The 19,171-nt window shown below is 37.9% G+C and overlaps 1 protein-coding gene across 1 annotated transcript in view; it reads left to right on the top strand.

The window, feature by feature from the left end:
- The first annotated feature begins 2,465 nt into the window (after nucleotides 1-2,465).
- The window catches only part of Dgk (diacyl glycerol kinase 1), an 87,567-nt gene continuing 70,861 nt past the window's right edge, over nucleotides 2,466-19,171 (top strand). Inside the window, exons 1-3 of the mRNA XM_071582636.1 lie at nucleotides 2,466-2,691; nucleotides 16,497-16,573; nucleotides 17,670-17,816. Of these exons, the coding sequence (XP_071438737.1) occupies nucleotides 2,628-2,691; nucleotides 16,497-16,573; nucleotides 17,670-17,816 (288 nt within the window). The 5' untranslated portion in view covers nucleotides 2,466-2,627. The remainder of the gene's footprint in view (nucleotides 2,692-16,496; nucleotides 16,574-17,669; nucleotides 17,817-19,171) is intronic.

The raw sequence follows: 19,171 nt of genomic DNA, 5'->3' as shown, positions 1-19,171 counted from the left end.
GTACCTCGGTGGTTAAAATGTCTAACGTAATATCAGTCAGGGAGATATACATCGTGACATTTTTTTTAATAACTGCCTCGATATTTCGTCGTTAAAACATATACAGACCGAATATTTTACAATATCTACTATATACATTATAATTTCATTTACGAGATCGATCCCTCCGCTCGGGACGCTCCCTCCTTAACCCACGCTCTTAGAGCCTTTCAGTCTCCCCCTCTACCTCCCACATCGTGAGAAACTTGGAAGAAGGCTATTAAAAAAAGAGTAAAATGGTGGGTATAAGCATAGAGAGATACCTGGCGTAGAGAAAAATAAACAGATATGCTGAATATGCTATGAAGTAGAGTGAATAATTAATGGAGGGCAACCAAAAAAAAGAAGATTATGAGTGAAAATGGACTGCTCTTTAAATGCTAAGTCAGGATTTAAAATCTAATAAATACTTTTTAATGTTACAAAGCCTTATTTTCTTACCAAAAATGTTTGAAAACTATTATTCACTGTGTGAACACCACTCTTTCGATTGCCTCAAAATTTCGGCCAGTTTAGGAAAGTTACACCAATCGTGGCAATAATGCTAATAAAACTGTGGCAAAAACAATAAAAAGGCCAAGGAAAAATTGCAATCATTAATAATTTCAGATATTAGGATGAATGAACAAACTTTTATAGATATAGCCTGCGAATGAAAACAAGGAATTTTCCTTAAATCTCAGATGGTTTCTACAATGAGCGTCATTTTTATTTAATGTTCCATTGTATTTCGTGCGTATGCATATGATTTGGGTGAACAGTATTCCCAGCGAAATCTTTATTCATACATTGTTTGCATAACTAATGGTTTCTCTATCGTGAAAGTGTGAAAGTCCACACCGTCTTTGTACGAGGTAAGCTCTAAGGAAACCTGCCAAAACCAACTTACAAGTGGATTTCTTTAGTGGTAGTGACGAGATGAACGATGTGGATAGTAGAACAATGAGCGATACAGCCTAATCAGACCTTAAATGCAAAATTTTATCAATCACGTTTAAAAAAATATTTTATTTTCTCATATATTATTTAATTTTATCATGCTTTCAAAATATTCCGACGTATTTCCTTTTTCCTTTCGAGGAAATATTTATTGATATTGTCTTACTGATGACAAATATATTGACAGCAAATTTTCATTGACTAATCATTCTTTCTAATAAGTTTGTTTTTGCAATGAACAGAAATAATTATTGCTGACGAGCAAACAGTGAGTTGAATTTGTTTCCACCTTTTTATTTTTATGGCTCCAGATGTTGAGTTTTTTAACAATTCTTTAAAATATGTTTATAATCTGGCACTAAAGAAGGTCAAATGGATCAATTCCATACCATAATTTACTTTACTAATCACTCAATGCAGTTTAGAACAGCCGAAAATGAATTATGTATACAAGAATAACTAGCATCAAAATATGAGAATATTTCGGGACTGAAAACTTCGATTAAAAGAAAGATTTCATCAACACTTAAAGATTTATTTATTCAATGCAGCTTGTGATAACGAGCAAACTTTATTTTTTGTAAGGTTAATATGTAGATAGTATACGCACAACGCTGCGGACAAATAATAATTTGCAGAAACATGTACAGCAATTTGTTCCTTCCAAGTGACACACAATGGCAAGCTTAGGTCAAATAGCACCCACACACTTCTAGCCTGGAATATAATTGAGGTGAGGGCCATATTTTCGCAAAATGAAAGTGAAGGTAGCTTACTTTCTTTTTTGATTTTCAGAATATTGCATTATCCCCTTGTATCTGCAAACTGAGCGTCAAAATCATAATTTTCCAAAATACCAATTACATTCCCGCAATCCCACTACAGAGCTAATTCTCCCCTTTCAATTGGAAACCAAGTTGTAGAACGGTAGCCCCAGTTTCCGCAAGAGCTTTAATTATCTGATCGTTCACTTGGGGCGATTTCGGAAGAACACGGGAGCATTTAAGCGGCCCCATTATTTTCACCGCTCCAAGAAACGACCGCCTACATCCTGCTCTCGAGAACTGCGACGCAGATTAAGGATCAGGGCAAAGTTTCCAGCGAGATCCAACCGCCGGTGAGGAGTGTTGATATTTGTCCTCCCTAGCTTCGTCGTCTTCTCCTTCGCCTACCCACCTCACTTAAAAGACGAAACGGAGAGGTCGAGGAAATGAATGAGTCGCTCTTGAAAGTTTTCCTCCTAATAAAGCAAATGGAGGAGAGGGCGAGATGACAGTAAAGGGAGGAGCAAGGAAGGAGAGAATGAAAAGGAATGAATGAGGAGAAGACTAGCTGACTAAGTAATCTGCTTGCCCTAAGCTATCCGCCTCCATTGGAGGATGATTCCGACTGTTTTTTTTAATTGGAGGTTACCTTTTGTCTCCACCAGGTGGCTCCCCCGGGATGGCGGCGTACCCGACGGATTCCTGCAGAGAGTCACCTCCTGCGGGCGACGCAATTGAGGCGACGCCGCGACCCGCCGCAGTCCTCGAGAGATCCATCCGCTAGCCACATTTCACGCCCTTCAACCAACACACTCGCATACAGACACTAGGTATTGCCTCACCACACACTCGAAAGAACCTCGACGTACTCCAGTCGCTACCACAATGGCACTCCAGTGGGACAAGCTCTCGCCTGGCGAGTTCCAGCAACTCCAGGACTTCGCTGCATGTGAGTATGTGTGTGTGTGGAACGACACCCCCTCATCCTTTGCCCTCCCCCGTCACTCCCCCAGACCACATGACTCCCAACGACCATATCCAGGTCACTTTCTTGTTCTCTCTCTTTTGTGTCCTTTTTATTTTATATTGTTTGCGACCCCACCTCGCAAAAAGGAATACGTCCTCTACCATGCCACAAAGCTCTAAATTGGAAACAAAGCCGCTATGGAATATATATATATATATATATATATATATATATATATATATATATATATATATATATATATATATATATATACACCATAAACAATAAACACAGTAATCAACCCGAAGGTCGGCTTGGTTAGTGATGATAGATTCACCCATTACTAAGTCCGATGGCGTGTGAAATTCACCCATCACAGTATAGGGGCCAGTTCCTTTCTCTGTGCCGGTTATGGTTTCCCAGGAAGATATGGTACCCAAAAAATCACATAGCTTAGGTGAAGCTGCAGGTGCCCAGAGAGGATTGCCCGGGAATCGAACCCAGGCCCTCCGATTAGTGGTCCAACGCTGTACCCCTGAACTACCGCAACAAACACTCACACATACACATGTGTGTGTGTGTATATATATATATATATATATATATATATATATATATATATATATATTCTTTATTCTTTTGCTCTATTTTTGGCATGTGGGCCAGATAAATGTATCATCTTCTTCCCATTAAGATACGGTTAATATTTTTAATCTTGCATACAAATTTCCCTCATGCTTCCTCAATATCCGTAGTCCTAGGACAAAAAATTGTATTAATTTTACCCTCCAGTTGAATTGGATTTTCAAAAATACAATTGTTTCGAATGCATGATGGCAACGTAAACGACGATTATTGAATGCAAATTTATCGAATGCCAATCGTGAAAAATACGTGATCCATTTGGTCGTGGCAATAAAAGCGCTGCTTTCATTCGAGTCGAGTGATACGCTCACAGGCACTGTGGCGATGAAGTTCGATTGTGTGACGAGACAACCTTGCAGCCACTCCTTCCCGGCTACGGGGCCGAGGATCCCTCGCCCGCTCTAAGCAGCACGTGAGGTGATGGCCATCGCTCCTTCCTTGGCTTTCAAATGGTGCGATCGTGATTTCCGTTCGTAAATTGCTCCATCGAACTCTCAAGGAGCCTCGTAGAATATCGTAATATGTTATACCTATGCTATATATCTCTTTTGCAAGAGTCAGTCTGAATTTCCAACCTAAGATATGGCTGCTCTCTAAAAATAAAATTAGTGCAGCACATTTTAAAGCTCAAGTAGTCGTTTTTTTATGAGGAAAACTTAGAAAATACGAGCTCGTTAAGTATTTATGATTATTCATGAAAATGCATTACCGTGAGTACTTACGCAAACTTAATCGGATGAAAATAAGTGATGCTCCCCGGCTTGGAGCTCCTCACTTTGGGGGTCTAGCGCCTCCTACTTGGGGGTCGCTATCTGTCGTAATGATCCAACATATCTGCATTAACATCGTTTACGCAACGATATATGCGTTTTACTAAGTAGATAAGCCCAATTATTTGTATTTGGCTATTTTAATAAAGGGTCAACGATAGAAATTTTATGGAATAGTCATTAAAAATAAACATATTTCCTTCTTTTTTCACACTGATATTATTAAAAGGTTCTGAGGCATAGCTCTGAATTACTTGGCATGATGATCATTCCACCACGACATATTACTATCTACATACATCACTTTACTTTGCTTTACAGTCAAATTCTAAAAAGGATTTGAGTTATCAAATATATTTACCTTTTCTAATCACATTCCTGACGATAACGTCAATTGTTGCATATCTCCTTCATAGGTGTGGCTGAGATAATGTGTGCTTCAAAGTTAAAACGCCCCTTAGCGTTTGGATGAAGTAAACGGCTTTTAGATGTCCTCTAGACGATAAAAAGGAACCAGAAAAAATCTCTGTTATAATATTTAAGTATAATATTAAAGAAGAATAAATGACTATTATGTCTACATCTGAAATACAGTCGCTCGCCTGATCCAACCGATCTCACACAGATATTTTCCTCCCATTTTCATATCATAATTAATTTGAGCAGGGCATTTGACTACTAAATCTTCTTTTGGAACTCATTTTGTGGAATTAAAGTTTTTTAAACTGTATTAAAAATCATCATTAAAAAAAAGGATGAGGATCATGAATGTAAAAGAGGTGATATAATTTTTACATGAACGTATTAGAGCAACAAAATTAATATAGCATCATAATGGCCACAACGACTTATTTCATGTAAAAATGAGCGAGGAATTTCACACAAGGAATTTCTCGACCATCAAATAGAGGTATATAAATTACCTTGCTAGAAAGGAACGAAAAGCACTCGAAATCGCAATGACCGACGAATAAAGCTCACTTTTCCCCTATCAAACGCTTCCGCCCAAAATCGGCTTGCTCGTCCCAAGCTGAATGCTTTACCGAGCTCGAGTTCTCGGAAAAGGGAGGATAACTAGTTTTTCTGTTGAGGAAAGAAAGTGCTATTTTGAACTAGTTGATTTGTTGTCGTTCTGTTACCAAAAGCTTCGACCTATTGAGTCTCCACGGGCCTTTTCTTTTTTCTTCCTCCTTTTATAACGATTTCTGACCCACAATGAGTTGCATTCTTATCCCGTTTTACCGGGTAGTGAAGTCCATCGGAGAAATAGATCCTCTCCCGTCTTTCCAAATGAGGGGAAACTTTGTACTTGGATTAAATGATGGGGTTTAATATTTCTATCACCTATCCACTTCAAAAGAGATGATTTTATCGGTCTTCAGCTACATTAATGGATTAACTATTGCCGTTATTTTTATTATTATTAAAGGTAATCTACCGGTTAAGGTAGGGTTTTTTGGATGCACACCTACCAAATAAATATCTTCTCTCTCCTAACAAAACACAATCTACTACTCCAAAACAAAGTCCTTCTTTTTGGGGCAAAGAAAATATTCGGGAAAATACGTGAATATTTTTGGCTTCTCTTATCAATTGCGGTGCATCTAAGAGTTCAGTGCTTAATTCTATAACCCTTTTTCTATTTGATTTCAAAGATGAACTCTGCAATCCGAATAGGAGTCGTATCTGGTTGCATTGTAGTAATTGTCTTACCTAGTCAAACTGGCAGAAAACTGTCTGCAACGGTTGAAGAACGGATCCTATTTCATTAATTATGACGAAGCTTCTAAATGTTACCAAACCTTATGTACATAATGCCACTCAATTAAACCTTTCCGCTTGCATTTGACAAGAAAAAGGCTGAAATTTGACCTTTTTGAAAATTTTGAAATTTTTGTAGCGTGATTTGGTATATCCGATGCCTTGTTGATGTGATGACAAAGTTTTCCCAACACATCCACCTTTCTCCAATGTCCTTGTACCCTCGTGACTCTTCATCCACCTCAAGGCTGACCTTAGTTTGAGCTATTCCCTCTCCACCTCCTCCAACACCACACATGGGGGATCTGGTATCAGTGTCCGCAATTATCTCAACCTCTCTTATTCATGGCTTTCTTTCTTCCCCCGTCCTCGTTTCCCGCTATTGTTCTCCCATTCCTTGTGGTACATATATTGCTACACATACGCGGTACAACTCTTCCTTGAAAATCACGCGTTTAAACAGCGTCCAGTACCTCGAGTAATAATGTATCAGCAGTCTCTAGTGTGTATTTCATTTAACCATGGCGCCGTAAAAATGGCCTAAAGCTGGAGAATCAAAGGTCAAAAATAATAATTTGTTCAGCAAAAACCACGAAACACGGTTTTCGAATATCTAAATTGAAGGATTTTTATTTTAGTTAGGTGGCTGAGCATTCCGATGAAGGTTTTAACCGTTCATGTGAGTAAGGTACTTACGGTGAGGTATTTACAATGTACATGATCAGATTGAGTGCGAGAAAATTAATTCAAGTGAGCTTGCTCAGAAAACGCGAAATTGTCAAGCTTCAACAATAGAGAAGATATTTAGCATCAGAGACAAATCGCGATGTCTCTACTCCCTCATTGCGATTTCTGAGGTCATAATGGCACCGTTTGTCAATGTTCTGAAACCGGTGTCTTTCCTCAATAATTTACATTGCTGTGAATCATCATACCTCATAAATAAAAGTTATTATAGGAGAATTTTTAAAGCTCTCAAAATCATCACATGTCATCAGCAATAGTATTTGTAGTAATTTAGGAGTTATGATTGATTGCTGCGTTTTTACAAAAGATGAAAACATGAATTTTCAAAAATCACATTGGTTTCAATGCTCGAAGGATAATTTTCTGTAGCAGGATGGTTTCCCCCCGTTAATGAAAGGGAATGTATTTTCGTTTATTCCGCTCAAGTAAACAGTATTTCGATGCTTGAAAACAAACAAACAAGGATACATTGGAGTGAGTAGCGATTGAGCAAAAATAGCCAGTGGTTGTCACAAGTCATTTCAGCCGTTGAATCCTTTCCGCGATTTGAAATGCCACCAGTTCCATTCAGGAACCTCGAGGCACACGCAAGAGCTAATAAAAATGTAAAATACTGCGGACATGGCGCCAAGAAGTAAAATTCAAACGGCGCTTATAAACAATGCAGAAACTCCGCGACACGTTTGATTTTTTTGATAGTTGAAGAATATCGTCAAAGGGTCGAAATGATTGACAGAAACGCCTTCCTTGTCCACGAGAATCCACAGACCGATTTTCACGTGCAAACTTCCGAGATTATACGATTACCTGTATCCCTTGATTGGTCACCATCCCCGCGCTTGAGACACCATTTCCAAAATTATTTGGAGAGTAGACGATAATCACAATCTCACTTTCTTGCTTGTTGACAAGAACAAAATACATCTTTAACAGGCTGACATTCATTTCGAGAAAGCTACGTGGTTTGGCTTGGGTGTGTATTCTGAGATCCTGGACGGCTGTTTCGGAAGCCCTCGATCAGTAGGTGTCATAGCAATAAACTGGGATGGATTTTGATAGACGAACGTCCATTCCAAACTATGCATTGAGGCACGTAAAATTTGTCAATTCTGAGGAGGGTGCTCTATTTTATTTCCCTGTGCTATCCCTAGGTTACCTGAAGTATTCTGGTGACCAGAAAAACGTACCGCCTCGTTTTGAATTCGAGATAATTCAGTCTGTAGCATTACGCACCAAGTAGACTATCACTCCTACCGATTGGCAGGCAATGGATGAAATTTCTTCCACTGTTTTACGAATTAATAGGGCATGAGAATGTGACATTGTGCGCCTTGGCGATGGCAATGAGGTGCGAAGTTTGACAACAGAACATTTAGACTCTACCATACTTAAGCGTATTGACGGTTTAGTTTCGCTTTGTGTTCGCATGTCCGATATCTTGTAGTAAAAGGGTATCTTGACAGTATTCCTGGGACCATAACTTATGAAACTATGTGGGCAAAATTTCTTGGAAATGCGGTCTCTTGCGTATCGTCTTTCAAGGAGAAAGCTAACCAGTTTCTTCAATGTTACTACAAATTGCTGGGTGTTTTTTAACTTTCATCTCCCATATCTCTCTATCCAATTGGCATATTATTTTAATACATATTATTCATCTATAGTCGAAATCAATGACAACACACCAAAGAAGAGTATATATAGTTTGGTATTCGTCTAAGTCATATTAAGGGTAGAATGGTCCCCTAAGTATGCACTACCATTCAATACTGGAAGTATAAGGAAGGAATGTAGCTCCAGCAAGTGATATGGAAAATAAATACGATATTTTTTATCTTTATTGACTATTAAAAATATTGGCACCTTCAAAATATACATGAGCTTTTCTTCTTATGATGTAATTTCGTGATTATTGACAAAAGCTAATAAGGCGTAATATTACGACTCATTTGCTGACGAATTCCATGGCCTTTCACTCGAAACACCGTTTTAGGTTCCCTGTCGAAAGTTAATGTATAGTCATCCTTCATTTCGAATCCATCTATTAAGCCGCCAGGAAACTAAACGATAACAGATGACATTTGAAAATCAGATTAAAAGCGAATAAGGCGTGAAAAATTTGTTTGATCTCTTTCCCGAAAAAGAGGCGATCAGTTATGATGAACCCTTTCATTTTGTATTTCCCTTTATCATTGTGAAAACAGTATTCTCCATCTGAAGCAGATTTATGAACTCTCCCATGAAGGAAAAATATTAGATAACAGAAAGCTGATGGCGATAAAACCAGAACTTTTTAAAGGATCTGACGAATAATTGCATGCGGTACGCATGAACCCGGCGTGAAAGGCGCAAAATTACGCGAGAGAACATTGTAAAGGCGAGATTGGCAAAAAGTTTAAAAAAACCAAAGAAGTATTTCTGCTACGTAGTGCTTAAAATTCAAACGAAACCTGTTGTAACCCCTTTCGCCCTTTATCACTTTGTTTCTCCCATGACCACAAGTGTAGACACTATGATTCTGAGGCGACGCATTTTCAACGGTGCCGTGTTAATTTAACGAAGCGGCCTTGACTGTTTATGCGCCCGGAGACAACGGAAGCATTAACTTCTTGCTTCTCCAATTTATTCCGACCGACGAAAGCATGAGGCGGGGGGGGAGGGGGGAAGAGAGGAATTAAAGCAGAAGAAAAAAAATTCTTTGGGATTAGCGACGGCATCCCACCTTTAGGATCCCTTCTTGCCCGGGAGACAGTTTGGCGAAAATGAGCACGAGGGTGGTGGGAGATGAGGGAATGCCGACCCTGAGGGATTCCTTGCTCCCGGGGACAACAGAACCTAATCCTTTAAACGCCGCCGCTCAAACCGGGCGCTTTCCTACGGGGGCGGCGGTCCTTATGGTGCCCTGGAATCTTGTCGGTGGGACCACAGGCACGCCTCATGGCGTGCTAACGACGTAAAGCGATCGGCTTCGCAAGGTTATGTAACGAGGGAGAGGGAAAGGAAGGGCAAAAACGTCAAGCTCCGTAATGCGTAGTACTCGGGCCTCCTCACCCCTCCCACCTTGCCCGGTTGTAAAGGGTGGCTGGCATTCCGCCTCCGTCCCTCCCTGTCCCCACAGCAGCAACTCCGCAGGGTCAAAAAAAACCTCTTTTGGCGTCAGCCACCGCTCCCATGTCCTCATCCACGGTAAAGTCTTCAAAACAAGAATGCAGCTGATTCTCCTCGTGAGCACGTAAAACGACCCTTTTGGCAGGTTATATCAAGGGCGACGATATGCAGCGAGAGATAACATGTTAAACAAATATATAATCATATTTGAGGTAGTTAATCAATCACTATTAACTATACCAGCGACTAGGTCTCCAAAAGGAATGATTCAATTTTTGTGATATCCTAATAATGTCGCTTGTGATGTTATCATTCTGTAATACAACGTTATTTTTCCGACTTCAGATATCAGTATTACATAATCAAGTACATTCGTGTTCAATTAATAATAAATTGTCAGTAATCAAAGTTGAAAGGCGCTCGACAGTCAAGTTCATTTGTAATATTACGAGGTTTTACAGGGATTGCATTATACTCTTTAATTACAGGCAGTGTTCCAAATTTTTCATGGATTAAAAACTATTTATTTGGAATAATAAAAATCATTTCGAGGCCGAAGCACTGCTTTCTAATATTTTAAAAGAATTTTTTGTATTTATAATTTTCTATAGCCGAGATATTTTTTCGACATCTTTAAATGACAAGGCAGGTGTATAAGTTTTTCATAGTAGCGATAAATTGAATTTTAGCGCTATTTCATTTTTGTGGGGTATATCGGAGGTGTAAAGAGTGAGAAGAAAAGATTTTTTTTCTTTTCAAACCACTATTTTATGCTAAAAGATACAATATTTCAAATTTAAGCGTTACAAACCAAACTGAGATTTTTTTAGAATATGTTCACATTTGGTTTTCAAGAAGTCTGGGATCAATGATAAGGTTATTTGAATTAAATACACGAATGTATATTCAATTAAACAATATAATAATATGTATAATATTTATAATAATATGTAGAATTCTAAGGGTAGTCAAAGTCGGATTGAGTGTGAAAGTGGGACAATATACTGAACAGTGATCAGTTAACTATTAACCGGATATCTTGTCTTTAAGCAGGATGTGTCCCGGAATGATGCCCACATAAGACAAGAGGTGACTGTAAAACATTAGAAATGTTATCATTCCTTAAAACTTCGCGGTAATAGGATCTAATGGAAAGATTTACAAACACCATTTAAAGTTCTGTGCCCTGTTTTACCTCTACCCCTCTCTCCCCCAACATTCTTTGCCCCTTTGAAACCTTCTTAGAATAAATTTCTCCAGAGCTCAAACCATTATTTCCATTCCCTTAATAGTGTTCCCAGCTATCACACCTCACTCCACGCAACCTCATTCTCCATAAAAGGCATGTTAACTAATTTCTTTTCCTCCTTCAAACATTACTTGTTTCGAACTGTTCAGAGTCTACAGAGTAATTTTCTGTAAGATGTGAATTATATTTTGCTGGTCTCATGATTCCTTGCCTATCAAGGCAACTATTATTCCATAGGTACATTTTGAAAATTATTTCTCTTTGCTCTACCGCGAAGTGCACCGTCATAAGTTCCATCATAATCGTGAGAGCTGCCCCTCTTCCAAAAATCTTCCCTTGAATTCAAAATCGTCATTTTGTCCTTAATCTCTGGAATCCATATTAATATCCACCCAGACAATAACTTCATCAACTATATTTCTAGTGTTTTGGGAAACTCGTTCAAATTATTTGTCATGTAAATATGAATCATTATAAATAATCTACTCTCCAATGCAAGCGGAAGCTAATTCAGTTCTTCATGAGGTCGTCACGTTTCAATTTTTAATTTATTTTGACACACGTTACTAAAAATTAAAATTTTATGCGAATGAAGAGAGTAAGCAGTAAAATGGAGTAAATTTCCTTAAAATACTACAAATAAGGTTGTTTCCACTTCCTACTCCGGAAAGAAAGGGCGTGAAGTTATTTATAAATGTACTACTTTCAAAAGATATATTTCGTGCTGTGGTAAAAATTCTTTAAATATACTACTCAGTAGTGTATGAATTTTTGATTAAGCATTTGCAATAACTTAATCCAACCAATAAATTAAGGTCCCCTTGTGTGTGTGTGTGTGTGTATATATATATATATATATATATATATATATATATATATATATATATATATATATATATATATATATATTGTATATTATGAATGAATGTGTTAGGCCAATGTGGCTCGTCTCTTCTTCTGGCTATGCGTGCCACGAAATGCACCGTTCTTATCCTTTATGATGTTGTATGATTCCTTTACTGCTATCCTTTCCTCTGTGTGTCTTGTCTATTTCATTTGGTGGGTGAAACAGCTCCCTAACGCCATCTCTTGGCCAAAGAATCGGGGCACTTGGTTGCATAAAGCATCGCAGATATCAGTGTAAATTACGTTTCCTGGACAGCTCAAGTGGTTAAGATCCTCCGTCCGGCAAGTAGAAAGATCCGGATCAAATCCCGGTCTAGAAAATATTTTTACATTCGTGAGCTGCTGGATTCCGCCTTCCCCACCTCTCCTGTGCTCGTCCTTTATGTGTGTTCCTATCCATTTTCCTTTGAGCGACGAATAACATTACCAACAAGAAGAAAACGAAAATCCATGTTTGTGGAAGAGAGAAGCTGAATGCAGATATCACAATTCGAGGAGTGAAACTAGAGCTAGTGGAATCCTTCATCTATTTGGGCAGCAGTGTAACTTGGGATGGAAGAAGCTCGGCCGACATCAAGCGAAGAATAGCTCAAGCAAAGAAGGCGTTAATTTAGAAGAGGCAACTAATATGTTCAAAGAACATAATATTGCAAACCAGGAAACAGTTCGTCAAAACGATCGTGTGAAGCATGGCACTCTACGGATCGACGACATGGAATATTGGAAAAATGGACCAATGATGCGATTTGAGGGACGATGAAGTCTGTAGTAGAGCAGAAGAGGAAAGGGCCATATGGAGAGCTCTACGGCAAAGAAGAACTTGATGGATTGGACATACCTTGAGGCACAGTGGATTAGTAAGAAACAATATAAGAAAAAATTGAAGGAGAGATCCCGCGAGGAAGGCCAAGACACAAGTACATAAGGCAAATTAAGAAGGACGTAAAACAGGGAACCTATCAGGGGGTGAGGGAATTAACACTAAATAGGAAAGAATGGAGGGCTTCAGTAAACAAATCTTAGGGTTGAAATACTGATGATGATGATGAGGGCTTATTTTGAAGTAATCTCTGCCCTTCACATGAAAAACAACATACAGGCAGATTTATTTTTTATTGAAATAATTACGTTTTGTTATTTTTTAAATCATTTTTGAAGTCGGTACTTCAAATATCAAAGTCTGAACAGTATTTCATATGGAGACGATAATAGAAGAGATTCCAACTAACCGATGATTAACAATTCGCATTCATTTTATCTCATATATTCCAAACGGATGTCCTATAGCCTATCAAGGTCTCCAAGATATTCAAATTATAAAATGGCTCCAAGCCATGAATGCTAACCACTCGTGATTAATAAATGAGGTGTTATTTAAACTAGATTTAACAAGTGAATTGTTTCTTTAGTAATAAAATTTTTGCTGTGTGATAAAACCAAAATACTGCGACTAAATTGCGTATGATTTATTGCTGTGGTTGTAGTTTTTTGATAGAAAACAACTGAAATCTCGATTCTGAAGTTTATGTTCGTCATCAGGATTGTATAGCATAAAATTCCTCATATTAGATGATTTTCCAAATTCATACTGTGGCAAATATCCATATTATTACCTTCTGCTATGAACTGTTTAAATCGAAAGCTGAAAATATCGTACTTGAATATTTACGTAGACTTAATTATAATGTTATAATAGAATTAGATTTTGAGTTTTTCAACTTTGGAATATCCTAAATATACCACAGAAACGTGAAAAAAATAGGCTTATTTTGTTGCTTTCCCAAGCTGACAGAGTACGAATGGATTGTTCATTATCTATGGTGTACAAATACTCTAAGGGCATATATGTACTTCATGGAGTTTAGATAAGGAGGTGGATGCTTGAGACTTCGGATCTGAATACTTCATTTTTCTGAGATATCTCGACCCCCGCTAGGACACAACTTTCAGAGCACTTCAAATGGAATGACGCCATTCCTACCGCTATCAAATTACCAAATTATCTACAATGTTGCAAATGACCTCAGCTGTCAGTCGCCTCGCCTAATTATTACTACTCAGGGAAGAATAACCCACCCAATTAAAATTCCACTCGGGCCTTTAAAAACGAGAAAATATGACGCTTTCATGAGTCCGGCCCATTCCTTTCACTTTGGCCGCGACGGCTTGTTAATTACAGTGATGTGCCCCAAATCGACGGACAGACCTTCCCTCGAATGGTCAGTAAAATGCAAAACATGTACGCTTCACTCTTGCCGCAATTTTCCGTTGGCATTCCTCCGTGCGCTCGACTTGATCCTCTAAAGCCATGCATCAGCTTCGTGGTCCGAAAGAAAGTCCTTCTGGGGTGCACACGGTGCATTCGAGGAAGTACGTGGGAAGGTAGCCGAGAGAGGAGGAGTGGGGGGACTGCGGACTTTTTAAATGCGAGACCGCAGCGCTGTCGCCGTACCTGTGACGGGCGAGACCCCCCAGATCCCCAATCGGAGGATCGCTCATCTTTCGGCATTACGATCATCCGATCCTGACACCTATGGAAGAGACATCAAAACCCACGAGGCACGACAACCTACCTACCAACCGGACCGCCCTTCCGCTCCGCATGTCTCCCGCCTTTAAGCGCGAATCCATTTGCGTCGGCCCCGAACATCGGCGCTGTGGCGTCTGTCATCTCCCCACCCTTTCCTCCTCCTACACACACACACACACACAAACGCGCGCGCGCACACATATAAATACGCCATGAGCTTTGCATCTGTCTCCTCCTAGTCGAGCAACGATTTTAGCGTTCGTGGAACCCACCTCACCGTGAAAATTCCGGCTGGCTCTAGTCCAGAAATAGGATGCCTCCTCCCCTCCCCCTCCGCCCTCTCCCTTAGCGAGGGTCAAAAGGAATCAGGGCCGAAGGCCGCCCGCGAGGAGGATGATGGCTTCTCCTATTCACCCCAACCCCACCATCCCTTACTCCCGACGATGAATTGATGGCCGCTCCTCGAGTTCTGAACCCCAATCACGCGGTCAAACCGCAAGGATGACGCATCGTTTTTACACTCGCGACCGGCCCCCTTGGAGGCGTGGTGAAAAATTTTGCTGGAAGAAAATTAGGAATAAAAAAGAAATAACACGGAAGTTTTCTCGTAATTTCCCATGATTGAACGGCCCAATTTTCTCTCCTTCCTGGACTTCCTGATGTTGAGGAGCCAACGGCGATCTAAAGGCATTTTAATCGATCAGAGACGTGCGAGGCAACGCAGTGATAAGTGATTCGTCCATGCTCCGAAGGTTGACTGCTTTGTGCTTTACGCTGGACTTGAGCCATAGAGCGTTCATGTTAATCATTATAGCTAATACATTTTATAACGAAATACTTATTGTCAACTTATAATACCCTGGCCTTGTGTTTTGAAATCACTACAAATTGACGACTAATAATAGTGGTGGATAGATTAGTCTCCATTCTTTCCTACGGAACTTGGATCGATTCTTTTCTCTTTTTAGGGCAATCTATTGTCATAACAACTAAACCCTAAGTCATTGGTTAAGGGTGACCTCTTTTGGTTATATCCCTATGTCTAGATTATATCGCTATGGTAGAGAGGACGAAATCAGAAAGGCATGCTAACAATAGACATGCTGTGTCATATTTCATTTAAAAATTTTACACTTAATGATTCAGTCTATTAGCATGTGACACGTGCATTATATCAGAATAAATATTGAAAAAAGTAAAAATGTGATGCTTAAAATGAATCTAGCGAGATATTTCTTTAAGTCAAGCTTATCAAGTTTTTTTTTTGCTTGAAAAGCATTTCTAATGGATTAATTTGGGAAATTTTAGTTCATAGGCCACATAAAATATAAATTGAAATACAAACATATGGCATAAATTATTGGGTGTTTAACACTAGTCTTCTGAAAAAGCATTGTAAAAGCAAAAATACTTCAGTATTACCTTTTGCTGATTAAGCAGCATGTAACTATAGGGTCATTATCAAATGCGGTGATGCATATCCGAGTTCAAAAACCATACAACATTTTGTTTAATTTTTAGAAATAATATATATTGATGTATTGATATGGAATAGAATACTCCACGAAATAATATTCAATAATTTATGTAATAATTAAGGTTCCCAAAACTAAATTTAAATGACATAAGTGACTCTAACTGCGCAATCTAAAGAAAATTGCATTATTACTCAAGAGGGAGACAGATTTCTTTTTGTTCATGGTAAATTACTCAAGATTCAAAGATAAAATACACAAACCTATGGAAAGTTAAATTCTTCCATTCACAGACCCTGCATGAAAACTACATTAATACTACTGGTGTAAAGTCTATTGAAAAAAATGTAACTTAACAATAGGTACCGTACTCAATTGAAAAATTTACAGAATATTTTAATATCCAGTTTTAACTAAATTTTATTATTTTCATGGCTATAAAAATAAACCCTAACCGAGGCTATTGCCCTTACATGAATTATGAGTCCCATTTAGATGTTAATATGATTTTCAATCTAATTTCTACGAGTAATATAATTTTATTCTATTAATTATAATTCTTGAAAATGTGAATTCATTGAATACTTTCTTCTTTCCAGATTCAACACGGAAGCTTAAGGATGTTTTGGAAGAATTCAGCGGCGATGGAAAATTGGCCAAACATAATTTGGATGGGGTAAGTTAATCTTTATCGGTATATCTTAAAAGTTTGAAAACAAAAATATCTGTGTACCAATTCTCCAGTTGGGCCGTGCTAGATAACATCCAATTTGATAATAGACTCCCATTGAAAAAAGCATATTAAAAATCTGATGAAAAAGATTTCTGATAATAAATTAATCAATCATACCAAAATTGAACTTTTAGTTCATTGCACAGGCTTCACAATAATATACGAGACTATCGTAGGCTAGGGAATAAGAACGAGATAATTTCTATACTTATAACTATGAATAAAAAAACAAATAAAATTTTTTCTGTTCTCTTAATGGGATCAATTTTGATAATTTTGTTCTACTAATTATCCAGGGATATAACAGAAGTCCTAATCAGGTGATAATAGAAGCGATAACCTTTCTCTAAGGTTAAAAGAAAACTTTGTTCAATGGTAGACCTATTCCTGATAATTTTAACATGCTAAGTATCCAAACAATACATATCTAAGTAGTGATTTTCCCTGTCTGAAGAGGAAATTTAATGCAAAATCGGATTTTAAATTACTTTTTATGATAAAAATTTTAAATATTTTTAAGACCTCCATATTTAGGTGGATATACCGAAAATTTTCTATTATTGTGGATAAATTTAGCTGAGGTGAAAGATTGAATGCATGTAAGTAAATCTTTTAAGAATAATGCTTAATTTTAGAGCACTATAAATCTGTATTGATAATATTCTTAAGTCAACCTACGAATATTGTAATCACATAATTAATAGATCGCTACTAAATTAGATGGGTGGGAAAAATCAGCAAAGCAAAAAAATAAAACGGGGTGTGGTAAACGCGAGCCCTATTATCAACGTAAATGAAAGGAAAATATATTCCTGTACCTTTGATATATGATCCCTTGGACTCGATGTAATTTCGGAGGCAAGTAGATCTCGATAATTAATCTGCTTGATATTTTATGCTCTGGAGACGAAATAAACGTGATGTTTTCATTATTCTTGTAGTACCATCAACGAAATCCATCCCGTTTAATGGAACGGTTTTCTACCCTCTATTTTCCACAATTTGTCCACTTAAACAAGTATTGTGTTTTTCCCTGCAGGACGTCGACTTCGAAGGCTTCCGAGCGTTCATGGACGCCTACCTGGAAGTGGAGGTCCCGGAGGACCTCGTGCGGCATATGTTCCTATCATTTGTCAAGAGACCAGGGATCGATGACGAACCTAAGGAGACAGGAAAGGTCATCAAGGTAATATTCAAGAAATATAGAAGTTGAATACCGTAGATCTTTAGTATCTCTATCCATTTTTTATAACCGATTGAACAACATATGCCCATTCAATATCATGAGCAAAACTGAAGACAGATTTGGTTTACTTAAACGTATACCATATTGATTTAATGTTTACTTTTACCTATTTAACCAATGGTAATAGTTATAGTTGCAAAGTCCTAAGATGCAGTTATTTTTATTCAGTTACTACCATTTTTAGTTTTTATTTTTTAATGTTAATGAGAAAATAAATAACTCAGAAGGGCTTCTTATTCATTATTACATTTTATGTAAGTACGTGCAAAAAAAATCTACACCCGATTTTGTTCGTGAATGTTAACTAGATATGTTATCTATCATATCTGAAGTCGTATTGATGTATCAAAAAGCTCACTTTCGTTATTTAGAACGTGAAAATATTTGTTTATTCTGTGTTCCCAATCCGTATGTTCGCTCTCCCCATTAATAAGAAGTCCTCTAATGTGAATAACCCGTACTGCGTATTATTGGCCGTAATGTGCATGAATAAACGCCTGGTGGTGCATTGAAAGATTTTACAATTATCTTGAAATAAATACGAAAGACCTAATCGATCTAATTTGTTTGAAACCATTTTCTAAAAAGAATTGGAAATAATTTTTAATGGAAGATGAAATGTTATCAGGGTCTTATTTTCGATGTCCCCTTCGTATATCGACCTGATCAAGATGACCATCAACCCAATAATCAAATACCGAACGAATAATTAAAGCGGTTATAGATCCTAATTTTACCTCACCATGCCCTTATATAACTTGTCGCAGGGGACTTTGTACCGTCTAGTCACCCTGTAAAAGCGAATAGCTAATAAACTTCTGGCGTCGTCCCCTTCAAATGATAATGCATTCATTAGAGTAATTGTGCTCCAATCTACAGATGACGATGGCCTAGAATAAGAAATTAGTACGCGGCACATACATTCCCTTTGCGTTCACCAGGTTCTGGGTCTTTTACGGATGAGGTAACTCTAGGATACAGTACGCAATTCCACCACTGACTGCACTCAAAGGAGCATGTAATTTTTGGGTCGGATCAAGCAACTATCAGAAGTCCTACGTAAAGAGCAGTCAGCTCTGCATTCAGAGCATGCAACCTAAAGCCATCGTTCCATACTAAATATTTTATTTATTATCGAGTTAGTTTGTTTAATCCTTTACATACTCATGTTAATTTTGATTCTATAATTAATCAAATTAGTAAACAGTCGCCATTTAACAATGTATTATGATAGCACATCATATTGCTGAGACTCTGATCTTTTCAAAACTAAAGTGCCGGAAAGGATAAATAAA

This window comes from Hetaerina americana, unplaced genomic scaffold (genome assembly GCF_022747635.1).
Source record: "Hetaerina americana unplaced genomic scaffold, ioHetAmer1.1.p SCAF_1, whole genome shotgun sequence".
Classification (NCBI taxonomy): Eukaryota; Metazoa; Arthropoda; class Insecta; order Odonata; family Calopterygidae; genus Hetaerina; species Hetaerina americana.
The sequence above is the reverse complement of the archived record's forward strand: the minus strand, read 5'-3'. Positions and strand labels throughout refer to the sequence as shown.